General features: G+C 38.1%; 1 protein-coding gene and 1 pseudogene across 1 annotated transcript; both read right to left on the reverse strand.

Annotated features, from left to right (window-relative positions):
* Positions 1-10942: 10942 nt before the first annotated feature.
* On the reverse strand, positions 10943-12802 carry LOC149178237 (CDPK-related kinase 3 pseudogene; annotated as a pseudogene).
* Position 12803: 1 nt separating this feature from the next.
* Positions 12804-14080, reverse strand: LOC149178238 (uncharacterized). Its single transcript, XM_089422032.1, has 3 exons — positions 14000-14080; positions 13672-13730; positions 12804-13274 (listed from the first exon to the last, which is right to left on the reverse strand). The coding sequence occupies exons 1-3, from the start codon at positions 14078-14080 to the stop codon at positions 12833-12835; spliced, it is 582 nt and encodes a 193-aa protein (XP_089278158.1). The 3' UTR covers positions 12804-12832.
* Between the last annotated feature and the right edge of the window lie 5595 nt (positions 14081-19675).

Here is a 19675-nt window from a genome sequence, read left to right on the forward strand (position 1 = left end):
CATGGACCAAAACCACATAGGGCCAATACCTTGGACCAAATACCTGGGTTCAATACCTCGGACCCGATACCTTGGACCAATACCATGGATCAAAATAGAATGGACCAAATACTTCGCACCCAACATTTAGTTTTCCAAGGTATACATGCTTTCCCTTTTGTGAAAGTGCGTGTGTATGTATACGCGACTTGTATACAGTGAACTCACGTGTATACGCGGTTTGGTCAATGGTGAACATGTGGATACCTCTATTTCTTCATTCTATGTAGTTTGATCTATAACTCTGTGTTGTTAACCTATAGTACTGTGATCTGTGATTTGAGTGAGTTTCTTTCTGAACTGATTCCTTGAAGCTGACCTACATTTCATCACACTTGTAAACAATCCTGTCATGTGTTCTGTCACATCTAATATCTCTTTTGTAGATTCATCTAGTTACCATATACAAGAGAGTTGTTCTGCTACAAGTGGGTTTCCATCAAGTACAACACATATATCATAATACCAGCAGCTCTACCTCTATTCAAGTTACTAGCAAAAGATATCGAATTCCAATGGAAAAATCATTGTCAAAATGCATTTCAATTATTGAAAGAAAAACTATCAGTTGCTGCCATTATTCAAGGACCAAATTGGTCTTTTCCATTTCATATATACACTAATGCAGCCATACGTTCATCACTTGGACAGAAAGAAAACCAGTTCAATTATGCTATAAGTAAAAACTTAACACCAGCAGAACTCAACTACACAGTCACAAAAAAAGAGATGTTAGCTATAGTACATGCAATAAACAAATTCAAGTATTAAATAATAGGCTATGAAGTATTCATTAACACATACCATTCAGCCATCGAATACTTAATGAATAAAGCAATCACAAATGGCAGAATTATAAGATGGCTCTTGTTAATGCAGGAATTTAACATTACAATTCAAGATCGACCAGGTAAAGACAATCAAGTAGCTAATTTCCTTTCAAGGCTTCATACACCTGGTGATTTGAATCCTATTTCAAATAATTTCCCAGATGAACATCTGTTTGTAATAACTGTCAAAACACCATGGTTTGCAGATATAGCAAACTATTTATGCTCTGGAAAATTACCATCCCAGTTCACAATGAAACAAAAATGAAAGACAATTAGAGGAAGTTCTAGATATAGCTGGGTCAATGCTAATCTCTTTTATATTAGCTTTGATCTGATAATAAGAAAATGTGTTAGAGAAGATGAAATATTAGAAATTTTGAAAGCATGTCATGACAATCCCTGTGGTGGCCATTTTGCAGTCAGGTGAACAACTTACAAGGTGCTGAAACTTGGCTACTACTGGCCAACAATCTTTAAGGATTCCAAAGATTGTGCCAAAAGGTGTGACAATTTCTAAAGAGTAGGAAGGCCAATAACATCAGACAAAATTCCACTTAAGCCACAAGTGCTCATAGAGCCATTTGAGCAATGGACTCTAGACTTTTTGGGACCAATAAATCCACCTTCAAATGGAAAGAGGTACATCTTGGTATGTACTGACTATGTTACTAAGTGGGTTGAGGCAAAGGCAGTAGCAAGAGCAACAGAAGACACAATAGTCACATTCCTCTTTGAGGAAATCTTTGTCAGATTTGGAGTACTGAGATAGATAGTAACTGACCAAGGCACATAGTTCACTTCCAAACTTGTTCATGATCTTACAGAGAAGTACAAGATCAAACATATAAAATCAACTCCATATCATCCTCAAGCAAATGGACAAGTAGAGTCAGAAAACAAATTCTTGGAGAGTATCATGACGAAGACTGTACAAATGAATGAAAAGGACTGGTCAGAGAAATTGAGAGATTCACTATGGGCATACACAATAACATGGAAGAACACAACTAGGTTCAGTCCATATCAGTTAGTATATGGAAATGAAGTCCTGTTACCCATAGAATTTCAAATACACACATTCAAGTTAGCAACAAAGTTCTGAATGGAATTATCTAAAGCACAACAACAGTGACTAATGGAATTAAATCAACTAGATGAAATAAGATAACAATCAGTGGAGCACATAACTCTTGTGTAACAACAAAGGATAAAATGGCATGATCAATTCATCAAGAACAAAACATTCAATAAAGGAGACTGGGCATTATTATTGGACTCCAAATTTAAAGATTTCAAGGAAAAGTTTACAACTCATTGGCTGGGGCCATACGAGATAGAAGAGATCTTTGATAATGGAGCAGTCAAAATAAAAACAGTTGATCAAGAATCTATTTCATTTGTAGTTAACTGACATAGGCTTAAAGTATACAATAAGCCTATCAATAAAGAAGAATTTGTGAAACAAATATCAATAGATACTAATTTGGAAATAATGGAACAACATAGCAATATGCCTTCCATTATTCCAGAAGAATAAAAAAAGAAAAAGAAAAAAAAGCAATAATTAAAAAAATAAATTAAGTTTGCTTGTGAAAACCCAGGCAACTAGCACAAAGCAAACTTGAATTCATAGAGGAAAACCAACTATTTTGGTCTGAATGAATTCTCTATCTTGTTTTACTCTAATGTCAGTTTGATTTTGCAGAATTAACCCTCCAAAACAATACAAGACTTGAGGACAAGTCTTCACATAAGCAAGCGGGCAGTTGCAAAAAGAACTAAATTTGAGCAGCTGAAATTTTGAGCAGATGAATTGAAGAAAGAACTTGAATTGAATGTTAGAAGGGACCTAAAACATCATTGGAAACATTGTGCAGAAGGGACCTGAAATGTCAAAAGAAACATGTATTATATGACAAATGTTGCATACAAAAACACATGTCAGAAGGGACCTGAACAACATTAACATTCGATGATGCTGAATCAATGATGGATGAAAAAACATGAAGCATGAATAAGTCTACATTGAAATCTATCCTTGAAGATCCATCAAAGACATTAGAACTTATTATTTGATGAAAATACATCATCAAATACTTTACGGGAGTAAAGTACAGTGAGTAAAATGTTTTTTGTTCTTGAAATTTCAAAATTTTTAAATTTTTTTTCTAGAGATTGTTAAGATTAATTTAATACCTGACATGCATATTTTACCTACACTTCATTACCTTCATTATTCTACTACAATTATCCTATTCATCATATTCATTTCCATATCCATTATCCTACCCATTTAATTCCATATACCATATTTCATTTCATACTCCAAGTAACACATATTCATTTCATATTCCATATACACATCATATTAACCCTAGGTATCTTCTTAAAAGAAAATGGATTAGAAATAGAGGGTCCAATAGTCAAAACCTATACTTGCAAACCATACCAAAAGTTAGTATCATAAATTTAATTTTAAATATGACCTTCACATGGTCATTTTAAAATTAAATTACAAATATTGAAGAGCACATGTTATGAAATGATATAAGTCAAAAGAAATCGAAATAATTCATTTGCATTTCTATAAGGCATAATCAAAGCGCATTAAATGAACATGATACAATAGAGTGTAAGGTTATCATAACACAATGAAACAAATAATGCGATGCCATGCACATAATGCAACAAAACAAACATTATGGAGTTGTATTATGATATGTTTCGGTGGCATAATACGTTGGGAATGGATATGAAGTGGAGGTATGATGAAGTTCAATGGGCATGAGGCCATGCAATGGAGCTATAATGAATTTCAAAGGGCATGATGATCCAACCATAATACACTGTGAATAGGTACAAGATGGAGTAATAATATGAGCCAGTGGACTTGCAAATGTATGGCAGTATGAGTATACGGTGATATAAGTAAACAACAGTCAAAGGTTATGGTAATGAGTAAAGAAAAAACGTGGAAGTATACACCATGGGTAAGTAGGATAGCCATGAAGGGATCAAAGTCAGAGGTTGAAGCATGCGGGAATGGTCAAGCTAATTTGAAAACACAGCAATACAACATTTCAACCAAAACAACACTGTGAGCCTCCACATTCAACCAAACTCATACTATGCACCTCTGCCATTTTTACACATAGACCTCTGTAAAACCGCTTTCTCTCCACCATCATAGCCATTTGCAGGCTTAGGGAGGATGTTGAATGTCGTGTAAGCTATTGGCATGCATTCGAATGTCCAGTGAAGAATGGTTTGACAAAGAAAATGTAGAAATGAAGGAAATCAAACCGAGAGAAGGGAAGCAAGAAATATAGCAATGGGGAATTAGAGAGATAAGAAGAATAAGTGGAGTTGATTGAGGGATAAGCCGAGAGATCTGGTAGTTATGTAAGAGAAAGTGGAATTGACTGAGAAAGATCTCATGAGTAAGAAGGTAAGAGAAAAACCCAATTTGTTTTAATAAATGCAACGAATGTTTTGATGAGTAAATCTTGGGATTTTTAATGAAACACCAGTTTAACTCCAAGTTATAAGAAAATTCTTCTAGCATTGTTTACAATTGGTCATTTCCATCATTCATTTAGACTCTGCCACCAATAAAGACATAAGCTTTTGAGTGGAGTTTAACAGTAGAAAACATTATGAAACATAGGGAGATAAAGCCATGACTCAGAGGGAATCACGGCATTTCACCACAAGAAGGTAAGTGAATTCAAATCTTCTATGTTTAATCATCCAATCACCGAGTTAGTCAATGAAAAAGAGTGTTGAATAAACAGTGAACTAGTTTTTGTTTGATTGCACAAATAGTAAGCTTGAAAACTACTTCAGTTTGACATATAAATGAATTTGTTAACCATAGGAAAGAGTTATAAATGAAAATCGAAAGGAGGAACTATTGCATGATTTTTTTATTTTATAAAAGGAATTTGAAAATCAAAAAAGAGTTTCTCTTTTTGATTTCTTTTCCTATAAACAGTGAATATAATGGATGATATGCATAAGAAGATCATTTCATTTACATTGACAGCGCAGAGTTTTTGATGAAATGGAATAGAACAGTCAATGGTTTTTGTATCAGAGAATAAGAAGGATGTTTGTTTTTTTTGTTTCATCTATAAAGAGAAATGTTTTGAAAATAATTGTGACTTATTGTTGCAGCAAAACAAAGATTAAAAAAGCTTGAATTCATTGTTTCTAAGGAGTATTAGGAAGAAGGTAAGCTCTACTAATACAATGTATAATTGAATCGAGAAGATTTGTATGCATGAATGATTTTTATTTTCATTTTTAAAATGAGATTGATGATAGTAGAGGGATATATCAATTGGTTTTCAGAAAGAATGACTACAAGAATAGAACCAAAATTTCAGATTGAGCAGTGGAAGAAAGAAACAGTGGAAAAGATATATCAATGTGGGCTTATAGGTTTTCTTGAGAGGTTTAATGGGCACAATGAAAGTATAACCAAGGCATTTGTAAACAACTATGCCCAAGACCAAAGTATGGCAGGAAACTTAATCATTCCATTGACTCCAGAATACGTCTCTCAAGCATTAGATCTACCATTGACAGGAGAAAACTATCATAAAGGTCTACACTTCAAATAGAAAGCATGGAATTTCTTCTTAGAGAAGAACCGGAAAGGAGCCTTTTATAGAACTAAAGGCATTCCTAGGGAATGGTTCAACGAACCTTGGGGAGAGTTAGTTTTGATCAGTCAAAAAAATTTCCCATGTGATAGAGGCGATAATGTGGCACATCTTTACCATGTTAGACTGCTCCAACACATCAAAGGAGAAGAAAAAATTAAATTTCCATATTTCTTCTCCTGGAATATGATCAAAATGATAGAGTCGGTGAAAAATGAATTGAAACCAAAATAAGCTCAAGTTTATCATCAAGAAATTCTAAAAATTCTTGTAGAACATCAAGTGAGAACTTAGGGTATAATCTGGAAAGAGTTTTTAATCCAAATCAGCATGAATAACATGACATAGAAGAGAAGTACAAAACAGATCAAGAAACCAGAGGCATAACGAATTCACCACTCTACAGAAGAACTAGATCTAAGAAGCAACACAACAATGTCATGATTGAGAAGGAAGCATCCTTCATATCCACTTCTAGGAGACATAGGAGAAAAAGCCCAATATAAACAAGTAGCGAAGACCCTGAAGTATAGATCATAGAGACACTTTCTACAAAGAAACAAGTAGAAGACATAATTGAAAGATTGGAGAAAGAAGCATTAGAAAATGACTCATACTTTGATAATGTAAAGGCCACATCATTTTCCAAGGATACACAGGAATTAGAAAAATAGTTTCACTTGAGCAAGATAAAGGAACTAACAGATCAGTTAGAGATAAACAGGATCTTAGAGAAGCACTTGAGGAAAGAAAATAAAGCATAAAAGAAAAATAAATCAAAGTTAGTCAAGGAGGATAAAAAACAAAATGAGGAGGTAGGAAAACTAAAAAGAAAGAATGATCTACTTTGCGAACAGGCTTTCAAGTGGCTCAAAGATAAAAACATGTGGGAAAACAAGTATGAGAAACAGAAGGTCAAAGCTACTATTTACAAGGAAGAACAATATATTGGGATAGATTGTCTTCTAAAGGAAGCACAGCAGGAAGCATCAAGGTCAGGCAGAGAGTTTACAATAGAGGTCAGAAGATCCAAGAAGAGGAAACAAGAACGAGCACATGCTTGTGAATCGGCAAGGGGGAGAAGTTGGCCCTCGTTTTGGGTCTAATTTTGCTTAAGGAAACATACTTAATTTCTATATTTTCCATCCATTTTCCATCACATACACCTCATTTTGATGTATTTATGCATATTCACTTATATAAATTTAATTTTGCAATTTTTAGATGTTTTTGTGAAAATTGAATTTCAAGTGCATTTTTGGACAGAATCATAAATTCTCGTAATGGATACATGGATGTCATATTTGTAGGACACTTGGGAATGGGATGGATACATTTATAGAAATCTTGGGAACTGGAATTGAACTAACTCTTATTGGTTCAGTCAAAACAAGCTTAAACATTCCCAGTAAAGGATGGTCAAATAGGACCAGTCATTCAAGAAATCCTTAGGAAATACGGTAGTTTTGTGATTTCATGGGATTTTCCATATTTTTAGTGATATGATGGATGAGTTTGGCTTGGATAGGTGGGATATGGATAGATATAGTTTTTATAGATATTTTAGATCAGTTTGTTTCATATTCTTCTATTTAAGCCAAAACATTGAAGGCTTATGGTATGTAGAATTTGTATAATTTTATATTGAGACATCTGAATACTTTGAGTTAATTTGAGGAACCTGTTCTACCTTAATTTTGCTATTCAATGGTGTGGATGATTGATTGAATTTTTAGTAGTGAATAATATCTTCAAGTGTGCAAGGCAAGGGTGGATGGCCCCCACTCCACGCTAAGTACACTTCATGGTTAATCTAGCTTGATTTTAATAAACTAGTTTGCTTCACATTTGTTTAGTTGTTTTTCTTCAGATTTGTTTACTTGATTTGATTTATGACGATTTATGTTTCCTGATGAATCTTGGTTTATTTATCATCTTTATATGAAGGGACAACCCAATGTTCAACTTTAACCCTCCTTCTTTTGGATTAATGAATAAGAACTAAAATTCATCTTTCTTACTCCCAAGTAATTTTAAGAATTTCTAGTTTTCTAACAATGGTATTATGATGAATGAATTTGCGATGAGAAACAGAAAGGACCTCCTAAGTTAGGATCCTCTTTCATTATTTATTTATGCATCTTAAATCTATTCTCAATTAGTGTGGTTTTGATTTCTATTTCATGAAGTAATATTTTGGAAGAAGGACACAATTGGCTCTCCTAAGTTAGGAGTCACTTCATCTCACAGAGATTGCATAAGTGAACTAGAAATTACATAATTAGATTTATATTTATAATATGTATTTCCTGAATTATTCATATTTTATCTTCTAACCTTGACTACGTCTGATATCCATACATTTTGAACATGCCTCCAAGTTCTACAAGCCTAGATTGATAATGAAATACTTGTGTTAATTTACTCCATAAATTAGCCCAACACCCGTAGAAGCAGCAAGTTTTAAATCTGTAGCCCATGAAATAGTATCAAACAAGGAAGCTACACCTTTGGTACCTACAGCATCGTGATTGCATAGGCCTAAGCCATCTACTGCTAAGGTGAAATAGAAGAAACCATAGTCTGTTCTAGTGAGGTAGTTGTCAAGGAAGAACCCTACTAAGATCCGACAAAAAGGGAAAATGGACAAGTCCAAATAGCCGCATGAACCCCTGCATCCTGATGAAGAAGAGCTTCGTGAAGGTGTTGAAGAGTTGGATGCTGAAGAGGGTGAGCCCATAGCCAAGCTCCCGAAGTATATCCCTTCGTGGAAAGGAAAAATAAAGGTACAAAAAGACCCAGATATCGTAAAGTTCATGATTTCTACTCAATTGTTTCTGGAAAAGGTGTTATTTAAAGGCATGCTCTTAGGACACATTCCTATCTAAAGATGGAAGACTGGGATCTAGCTGACCATGAAAAAATCAAGTAGTTGGTGACAAACAAGTATTTGACGAAGATCTATTATGAGGAGACCAGAGTCACACGACTGGAGCCTACGAAGTGTGTCGTGGGGGTTGAAAAGGTTGGGTTGTTGAATATGCTATGGGTGCCACATTTCAGCAGAATCATCATCAACATGGTGTGTGTGTGCAAATTACTCGCTTTGTTACATGATGGGTGTCTCTGGTTGGGAGAACCCATCCCCATTACAGATATGTTAATCCATTGTATCACAAGGTTTCCCGACAAAGGGTTGGATCCACCCAAGGAATTTGGAGGAAAAACAAAGGAAAAAAACTCACGAACATGATGAAATGCAAGCTTGGCTCAATAAACAAGTCATGCGGATACTCCATTTGCTCAATCATATAAAAGTCGGTATAGTTTGCCACGCAATTTTTGGCCTAAAAGGTTGTCAGAAAATGTGGTACGGACAAGGTTCCGATGCCAGTTATTTCGCTTTCTTCCCAATGTGCGAAGGGGGTATAGTACAACTCAACACAATATCTATGTAAGGAGATTTTGTTAAATTGTCATGAAGCAAAATATGATGGCAAGGCATTCCATTATGCATGGTTTTTGTTGTTGATTGTCCTCGTCGTTGGAGGCTGCTAGAAGAGAGTCAGTTCCCTCTATAGGATGTCAACTTACGAGAGGCCACAAAGTTCACTTCGCTATTAGTGACAAAGGAACCTGAGAGGGTCATGGGGACGAAGATGTTCTAGGTGCTAGTAGAGATGGAGTTCTGCACTGTGATCATCCAGAGGTCGAGGCTATCCCCGCCCCTATTTGAGTAGTTGGAGGCCTATGTAGAGTTCAAGGAGGATTTTCCCAAGGTTTCTATCCACGCGTGATGAGATTTGAAAAAGATATGGTAGAAGTTTCCGTACCTAGTCACCAAGGCTGATCATGGTATGGAAATGGTTAGGGGAGTGGATACACCCCATAGATATCAGCGTAGGCACAAGTAAGGGTGAAGAGAGTTCCTTCGTGCAGATGATAGCAACGTAGAAACAAGAGGAAGTTGAGCAAGATGCATCTCGAGAGAAAGCTACACAGCAAAAGAAGGAAGCTTTTGCCAAGGTAGCTGCTGCTAATGCAGTTGCTGACAAGGAGTGCGTCGTGAAAGAAACCACAGTGGATGTTGAGGAGGCTGCTTCTTAGCATAATGTAGACAAGAAAGGTTCTAAAGAGGAAGAAGGAAGGGGTGAGGAGTAGAGAACTCCCTTCATAATAATAAAGCATGATAAGGAGACAACCTCTAGACCAAGGAAGTAGTAGAAGTTGGACAAGAATGCCCATGTAGATCCAATGGTCCTCACTAAGGGGGATTTGCATGAAATTGGAGAAAATGTCCATGACACAATGACCAAACTATGGATGCAGTTTGAGAAGAAATACCAGCAGGCACTAGGAAATGTACAAAAGGATCTGCACGAGTTGCAGATTCAAAAGAGACGACTTCAAGCGAGCCTGGGATAGGAAATCATTATTCAAGCGAGCCCATAGTAAGCGAATGCAACTGTGCTGGAGACATGTTAGCGCTCGAATCTACCTCAGGCTGAAGAAGGCAAAACTTGAGGCAACATCAAACCAAGCTCAGCCTTGTAGCTAGTGCTACGAGGACAGGAGAGGGCTCTCTCCAGTCAATCTCGATAAAATGAGCAATAGGGTGCGAGATGACTTAAAATGGGAATTGATTTTAGGCTAGTAAATGGATAGAAAAGGGGTAATTTGATAAATGACTGGGTTTTTTGGGCAGCGTGGGATTGAGAATAGCATGAGTAGGGAAATTAAATCTGAGACATAGATTATCTCAGGAGGCAAGACAGGCAATAAATTTATCATTCAATTTTGACATTATATGGAATGAAAAGAATGCTGAGAGGTTGACAAGGGAAATAGATGAATCCTTATCAAAACAGAAGAAAACACAAAACATGAATACCTTCCCAAGGCAGAGCAGCAAACTGGATTCTTCCTTTCTCACTTAAAAGTATTCATTTATAAATGATTATGAAATGAAATGGAAACATAACAAGCTACATATGAAACAAAGGAAAAAACAAATACTGAATTCACACCACAAGAATCTCAGGAGTCAGAGCTGTATCTTTTCATTAAATCCCTGTCAAAAAACTGTACAGTGAATTTTTCCTTCACAACTCTCCCACTGTTTGCCAGAACTCAGAACCCTCTTCAAAAATTTTCTATACAATAAATAGACTCACTCTATCAAAAAATGAATCGATTCAGAATATGGGATGATTTAATCATTACTAACTGAAGATGAAAAGCCATCCATCGCTAAAGGAGCAGCGTTACATTTTGCTCGGATCTGAAAAAGTGACATTTGTAGGTGTGAATCCCTTGAAATTGTAACTGAAGTCAGAAATAGACCATCGTTTCCTATTTTTCGGCTGCCGCAGGTATTCTTCATTTAATTGGGCTTTTGACCTTTCACCTTCTCTTTTTCCGTTTGAAACCAATTTTTGTAATTAGCGACAGATCCATCAAATTTAGTATATCTGGAACCTTGGATTCTTTCATGGCCTCTGTCGAATTTCTCATTAGAGCTGATTTAAAATTTTCTAGAGAAATCCTGGCATCATTATCAGGTTGCAGGAGCTTAAACTGAGCTCTGAGGTACACCAATTCGTCCTCTCTTAATGATTTCACCAGTGCCTGGAACCATTTGGTCACATCAACTCCTTATTCTTGAGAGCTGCACGTTTGAACGGTAAGCAGCGGAGATAAGCTTTAACATGTTTGTACACCGAAATATCTAATGGAATTACATGTTTCCCACAAAGCCATGGATGAGAAAGGGCCTGAGCTGCACTCATTTCTTTTGCGTATATCTTTGTTAAGAAGCCTTTTCACAAAATCCTTAGCCTCAAGAGAGATAGAAGGCCATGGTGCATCATCAAAATTAGGTTCAGTGCTCAAAACTTCACGAAAAATTCCTGATTCAGAGTGTGCCCAGAAAGGTCAACTACCATATAGTAAGATGTACGTTATCACACCAATACTCCATACATCTGCTTCCATACTATATGATTGGTGAAGGACTTCTGGTGCTACATAATATGCACTGCCTACAATATCGTTCAGTCTTTCATCTCTGGTTTTAAATCACGATGCAACACACCCTGAAGGTGACAAAAGGCAACTACGCTCAAAATCTGCACAACAATACCCTTGGCATCTTCCTCTGAGAACCTTCCATCACTGGACAATATTTTATCCAACAGTTCCCCACCTTCACAGAATTCCATGATAATGTAGACATTGTTGTCGTCCTCGCATACTGCATAGCTCGCTAGTAGTAGGCAAGAAACGAGACAACATATAGTAAGTCTGTGTAATTTTTATTATCTGTTCAACTATGAGAGTTCGAGTTCCCTTTATAACTTCCACTAGCGTAATAACATGTTACATATTCCAACTTCTTTAGCAACAGAACCTGACTAGTTAGTTGATCAGCCATGAAAAAAAAAAGTCCACCATCACCACCTTATAGAAGGGCGATAGGACAATGTTACGTAGAACTCGAAGGAAAGTAAATCTTGTTGACCTATAAATAATGTTCAGTGGACATAGTAGGACTACCATGGAGGCCAGTAACAAGAGACCAGGAATAGTATCAACTTGAATAGAGGAAACCCCTTTTTCTCTCAGGGCTAGCTGGGCAACCATACAACCCGCTACTATTGTCATAAAAGTTGTACAAATCAAAAATACATCCTCGTATTTAAGCTCTCTTTCTCGCGAAAATTCGAAGATGAATATATAGTTGATTCGATGCCTTCTCCACATGACTATATTACATATGTACAAGAATATATGCAAATTGATCAAGCTGAAAACTTGGTAACTACTTGTCATGTTACTCAAAAGGTATCGTTTAGCTAAATGGGCCATGATTATGTACCCTACAGACAAAGCTAAGAAGCATCAAGTGAAAATCCCAATAAAGAATGTTACTCTATGGGACACTTTCGATTGTTTTGGCTTGAGATATGTCATTGCCTTTCGGCGGTCATCAGCTACGAAATATTGAACAAACAGTTCCTCAATCTCATCGGACAGTTTTACCACCTTGTCTGAGGTGTTGAAGTATGACCTCTTGACCACCTTGAAATAAATAGGTAAAATTTGCTGCTGCCCTGTTACCTTGTCAAATTTCTTCAAGATCTTCTCAAATGCTAGCATGTTCAACGATCTGTAAGTATTGAGGAAACCTAGCCCACGATATAGCTCCACTAAAGCTCTGCGGATCAATTTTTCGGCACGGTGAAGATTCTTCTTGTTAAGCATAAAGCGATTCCCTTCTGGTGTGTCTTTGTTCTACTGGTTCATCAAATCGTCCCACAGAACATGCGTGAGTGCCGAGAACGTCCTGGTAGGTGTGGTGAGAGGAATGTCCATTCTCATGCTTTGATCGTGTGAGCTAAAACTGCGACTTCTAGGGTTAGACTTGATCTTGCTCAGGTGTTTATCGTTGTTTTTCAAGGATCTTATTCCATCCATAGACCATCTCCTGGGTGATTCAACCAATCTTGTGACGTTATTCTCAAAACCAATGATACCTTCCTCCTCTAGTTGCGTCGTTTCCTGCTTGTCCTCAAGATCACCATCCTCCGCAGGCTCACGGATGCTATCATCTCTGTAGTCATCCGTTGAAGTGACAAAATGCGTGGAATTATTCTCACTTTCACCGCCCTGAGATGATTGTTTCTCCTTTGGTTCTGTGAGAGAAGCTTTCAAACCCTTCAAAATTCTGTTGGGCCTTTTTCAATGGAGAAAATACCAAAACCATACAAACAGACATCACAGAGCCAATGCTCTGTTTCCTTTGTTCCAGGACCTTTGCACAGGGAAGCTATTAAAACAAAATGACTCATAACAGTCCATTACAACAGCATTAAAAAAACACTTTCTATTGCTTAAAAAAAAACTGTTACAAACTTCATCCTCTGCGTAGAGAGGGATTCACTGGAGAGACTCTGTCTCTCTCTCTCACTTCTGGCCTTCCACTGTTGTGGGTATTACAAATCCAATCTCATGCTATCTCTTGCTTTTGCGATGAGCAAGCAATACAATACATCCCTGTTTTCAAATTCTTTTCGCACTGCTGTGCGTTCTAATCATTCCAATGATATCTCGCACTGCTGTGCGTTCATTACAAATCCATGAGCTCTCGCACTACTGTGCGTTCATTACAAATCCATGAGCTCTCGCACTGCTGTGCATTTAAAACAAACAAAACAAAAAAAACTAACCCACACTACTGTGCGCTGCCGCAGTCACAATACACAATAAAAAAAAACTGCATAACCATTGCCACACACGGGCTTACATAGCCATATATAAAAACATATAAAAAAATGGCCCATAACCATATTAAATGGCCTCACCAAATTCTACGTAAAAACATATATAAAAAAATATAGGACGAATGCCCCATTTCCACATTAAAAGCCGCCTCCTAATTCTACGTAGAAGCATTAAAACCATGTCGTTTCCTCCACGGCGGTCAACCACAAAACGACACAAAAAAAATTTCATTTTGACGCGGGCGGGGTCGGCTGACATCACTTCGGTGCCACGTGTCGCCACCTCATTCGTCGGGCCCGATCATTAAAGTCCGCGCAGCTTCGCGCAGATCCGAGCTACCAAACTCGATCCAACGAGGTTCGGGAGCCAACCTCGGGCAAATAAAACGACCTTTAGCGTCCGGGGAAAGCGGTTTCGTCGTTCGTACTGGGGACGCGTGGCGGAGTTTCATTGTGTCGGGTCCCCCTTCACGGATACCGCCTTCTGCAAATGGTGGTGCGGGGAGACCGGGGCAGTTTTCCGAAAACTACCGCGCTGTTGAAATTACAATTTTAACACTCCCCTTTAATTTCAACTGCTGGGCATTATGACATACCCAAACACTTCCTCTCGTAGAGGGATTCCTCAGTACTGTTGTTACAAAGATATCTTCCTCACATAGAGGGATTCACCAACTGCTTCTGATGCAGTTCCATAAACAACAAAATAGTCTTCCTCTTAACAGAGGGATTAACCTGAAACTGTGCTTAAGAGCACCTTCCTCATGACAGAGGGATTCACCATTACAATGTGCTGAAGAGCACCTTCCTCATGACAGAGGGATTCACCTGTTATAAAAAACATCTTCCTCTTAACAGAGGGATTTACCAAACTATGCTAAAGAGCATCTTCCTCTCAACAGAGGGATTCACCAAATGACTATGCTGAAAAGCATCATCCTCATGATAGAGGGATTCTCCAAGAACTTCACTTCCTCTCACGGAGGGATTACTACCAAACACTGCCTTAGATGCAGTTTCAAAACAAACAATCATTGCACTGCTGTGTGTGCAAACTCATTACAATGTTCTTTTATGCTGCTGCATATTCTCTGCTGCACTGTTGTGCCATCTTCTTTACTGCGTCTAGCCCACACTGCTGTGTCTGCTCCACGCTACTGCGTCTACACCTGCACTGCTCTTACATTTCTTTACAAACTCTGCATTGCTGTGCGTTAATAAAAAAATTCTTACATGTGCGTTGCTGTGCCTTTCCTTTCTCACATTCACACTGCTGTGTGAGAATTCTTTACTTGTGCACTAATGCGTGCTTCCCTTCTTCACAATGAAAAAACTTTTCTTCATGCTGCTGCGTGCTCCCCTTCATTAATTACAATCGTACTTCTGCTGTGTCTTACTTGCATTTCAAATGCAAACAACACACTCACTGCTCTTACATTTACTGCTGTAAACAAAATTTTCTTTTACATGTGCTGCTGTCCATTACCTTTCATTTCTTCAACAAAACTTCATGCTGCTGCATTTTCTTATTTGCATTGCTGTGTGCTTCTCCTTCTTGCCATCATGCTGCTGTCCATACCCATAACCATAGACTCTGTCATCCCTGGGTTTTTATTTGCTGCTGCGTTGCCTCTGCAATTTGCACTGTGGCTGCCTTTTGTTTCATCATACTGCTGTGTGCCCATACACTAACTCTTTACTCTCCATTACTTGCACATAGAGAGAAGTCATCCTCACGTTGTTTTGCGCTGCATTCTCCACACAACACAAAAAAAATTAACACGGGTTGCTGCCTTTTCTTTTTACACCCTTGCTTCACACAATCTTAGTCTTCATTCATTTTTTTACACAATGCACTGCTGTGCAATTCCTTTCATTTTTCTGCTGCCACACATTTTCATTCATCCATGTGCATTAAAAATCTGTTGTCCCTGTTTTTCTTTAGGCATTTCTGTGCATGTTGCATTGCATACAAAAAAAATATTACATTCTTCACTGCTGTGTGAAAAATTTCATTGCATCCTCAGCCACTGGGCATTTACGTTCTGCTGCGTTTTGCCTTCTTCTCATTTTCTTCTCACTGCTTTGCATTTTCATTCCCAATACAAAACATTTCCATCTGCTGTGTATTATACTCACTCTGCTGTGAGTATATTCTCTCACTTTACATAAAAGGAAACTACCTTCCATTGCTATGCATTTCAATGCATGTATTCCATAAAAAAAAATTCAAACCGCTGTTTTATGTTTTGTCCTCCCACTGCTGTGAGGGTCTCCATGCTTTGCATACTTTTATTGCGCTGTTGCACTTTACATTTGAGCGCTGTCCCCTTTTCTTCTCTGCTATTATAACAGATTTAACTTCATGTCCTTCCCTTATAAAAAAGTCTTCATCAAGGAGTGACTGTTAATACAGTTCAGCAATAAGAATTACAAGCTCCCCTTTAATGTATGCTTGTCTTCTTTTGGCAGACTCTTCTCAAAACAAATTTAGATCCACTAGGGAGTTCAAGGGGTTTTCAGGTTGCCTTTCCTTCCTTCTCCATACTTGTGTAACTTTCTTCTTTTGCATGGGTCTAGCTTGCATAGGAGCCCATGCTAAGTTACAGTCTCGTGCCATATGCCCAATGTTATGACACTTAAAACATTCTACATTTTTCATGAATAACATTTCATGATTTCTTCTAAAATTGTTTCTTGGAGATTTTCGGAGACCACAACATTTATCTTTATTAAATGCTCTACAGTCTTTTGCCATATGACCAAAGTTTGAGCAAGCATAACAATAACCATAAAATGAACTTTGGTACCTGGGAGATGGAGGTTTTCTTGATGCACTTCTGAAGCCTTGCTGCCTTGAGATTCTTTGATGATAACCATTGCCTCTTGCCTCTTTGACATCAACTACATTTCTTCTTGGAGCTGGTTTTCTACTTGGAGCAAGATTTCTTCTATTGCAGCCTTCATTTTTCTCCTTGCCTTTGCTGGAACTAGGAGCATCACCATCTCTTTCTGGCTTCTTCACATCTCCTTTGCTTAAAGCATCCTCATCCTTGTTTGAGGGTTCAGCTACATACCCAAGTCCTGATTTATCAGATGGAGATCTGTGATAGCTGAGCATGTCATCCAAAGCTTGAGAGCTCTTCATGATCTTGTTCATCCCTTCAACCTTCTTCCTGAGGAGGACAATCTCTTCTTCTAACTTTTCACATTCATTATTTTTCTTTGCTAGTTGTCCCTCAGTTTCTTCCTTGCTACGAGTAGCTTCAGCTGCTACTATTTTGAAGGAGATAATCTCTGTCTTCATTTTGGAGACTTCTTCATCTTTTGCTTGACTGCTCTTCATTTTCTTTTCAGCTCCTTGTGCCTGCTTCCTGGCTTCTTGTAGTTCAGACTTAAGGGAGGAGACCTCTACCTTATACTGTCCAATCTCTTCCACAAGCTTATTCACTTTCTTGTGTCTTTGTTCAAGTTGACTTGTCAAGACATCTGCCTGCTTCTTTGCTCCATTCAGCTGATTTGTCATGGATATGACTTCTTCATGATGTTTCTTCTTGCATTGGTCAAGCTCCTTCTTAAGCTTGGCAAGCTCTTCATCCCTTTCTTTTACCTGAAGCTTGATGAGGTCAAGCTTTTCATTCTTAGCTTCTATGATGGGTTCATAATTTTCTTCTTGACTCATTGTTATGGTCAGTGCTCCCTTTGCATGAAGGTCATGCAGTCTGTCCCATATATCCTTTGCTGATGTATATTTTCCTAGATTCTTCTTCACAGAATCAGGGAGTCCATTCAAGATAGTCTTTGCTGCTTGTGCATCATACTCCATGGATTCTTTATCCATCTTGCTATCATTAATCACTGACTCCCAGACTTCAATCCCCTCAGACATTAGGAAAGCCCTCATCTTTATTTCCCATACATCAAAGTTTCCATCAAACTTTGGGGTTTCAAATAAAATGTATTCAAATAGATTGCCTTCTATTTTAGTAGAGGAGGGAGACACATTTTTAGCAGGCTTGGAGGCTTTCTTCTTTGACCTCGCCATTCTTAACTAGGCTTCAAATACTTGACTGTGTTTTTTTAAATCACTGACTGTTCCTTCAACAGTAACACAAAGGAAAGCTTTGAGAAATACCTTAACTCTTTTGGCTGAGTCTTCACACTGCTGGAGAACTTTGACTGCTGCAACCACACCTTCCTTCAGCTTCTTTAACTTCTTTAAAGAGCCTGAGCCTGCTCTGATACCACTGTTGGGCCTTTTTCAATGGAGAAAATACCAAAACCATACAAACAGACATCACAGAGCCAATGCTCTATTTCCTTTGTTCCAGGACCTTTGCACAGGGAAGCTATTAAAACAAAATGACTCATAAAAGTCCATTACAACAGCATAAAAAAACACTTTCTATTGCTTAAAAAAAAACTGTTACAAACTTCATCCTCTGCGAAGAGAGGGATTCAATGGAGAGACTCTGTCTCTCTCTCTCACTTCTGGCCTTCCACTGTTGTGGGTATTACAAATCCAATCTCATGCTATCTCTTGCTTTTGCGATGAGCAAGCAATACAATACATCCCTGTTTTCAAATACTTTTCGCACTGCTCTGCGTTCTAATCATTCCAATGATATCTCGCACTGCTGTGCGTTCATTACAAATCCATGAGCTCTCGCACTGCTGTGCATTTAAAACAAACAAAACAAAAAAAAAAACTAACCCACACCACTGTGCGCTGCCACAGTCACAATACACAACAAAAAAAAACTGCATAACCATTGCCACACACGGGCTTACATAGCCATATATAAAAACATATAAAAAAATGGCGCATAACCATATTAAATGGCCTCACCAAATTCTATGTAAAAACATATATAAAAAAATATAGGACGAATGCCCCATTTCCACATTAAAAGCCGCCTCCTAATTCTACGTAGAAGCATTAAAACCATGTCGTTTCCTCCACGACGGTCAACCACAAAACGACACAAAAAAAATTTCATTTTGACGCGGGCGGGGTCGGCTGACGTCACTTCGGTGCCACATGTCGCCACCTCATTCGTCGGGCCCGGTCATTAAAGTTCGCGCAGATCCGAGCTACCAAACTCGATCCAACGAGGTTCGGGAGCCAACCTCGGGCAAATAAAACGACCTTTAGCGTCCGGGGAAAGCGGTTTCGTCGTTCGTACTGGGGACGCATGGTGGAGTTTCATTGTGTCGGGTCCCCCTTCAAGGATACCGCCTTCTGCGAATGGTGGTGCGAGGAGACCGGGGCGGTTTTCCGAAAACTACCGCGCTGTTGAAATTACAATTTTAACAAATTCCCAGCTGTTCCTTCAACGCATCCCCTCTTTTAAGGAACTCCTTTTCTTTAGTTCTATAGAATTGATTCACCTTATTCAACTGGGTGTCTAGCGTCGAAAAGAACACCAGTGCTGCATCCCTCTGGTCAAATATTCGCACAACCTCCACTAACCAGCTCATTCCCCCACTCAACTCGGCATGTCGTTTCCGTTTCTGTCCAGAAATTCCAAAGTACCACCACTCGCATTGCCACGCCGATGATTTGAATATTTACATTTTCAATCATGACAGAATATTTCATAAATCTAACACCCTTTTGATTTTTTATACATAAAAACCAATCTCACCATTAGAATTTCCTGTTCATTAGCTTTAGTCTCTTAAATATATATATATATATTGGCAAATTTATCAACAACGTTAGTGAATAACTCATGATATTACGAGAGTAGACTGACAATATTCGCAGCATATGGGGGCCTTGAAAATAAGGAAGGAATGAGAATGCACTTTTGAGCTGGCCATAAAGCCTAGACTAAACCGACAATGTGAA

The sequence above is a fragment of the Pinus tabuliformis genome, chromosome 4_1 (genome assembly GCF_031772625.1).
Source record: "Pinus tabuliformis cultivar Carrire ecotype Pingquan chromosome 4_1, CPIR1, whole genome shotgun sequence".
NCBI classification, from domain to species: domain Eukaryota; kingdom Viridiplantae; phylum Streptophyta; class Pinopsida; order Pinales; family Pinaceae; genus Pinus; species Pinus tabuliformis.

What these genes read in the sequence shown, in the direction of transcription:
- LOC149178238 (XM_089422032.1), bottom strand. Translation starts at nt 14,080, where the DNA reads ATGTCAGCCGACCCCGCCCGCGTCAAAATGAAATTTTTTTTGTGTCGT. An exon ending in GCCGTGGAGGAAACGACATG is followed by an intron (nt 13,731 to 13,999) that starts GTTTTAATGCTT and finishes TTAAATGCACAG; the next exon opens with CAGTGCGAGAGCTCATGGAT. An exon ending in GTGCGAGAGCTCATGGATTT is followed by an intron (nt 13,275 to 13,671) that starts GTAATGAACGCA and finishes CCATTGAAAAAG; the next exon opens with GCCCAACAGAATTTTGAAGG.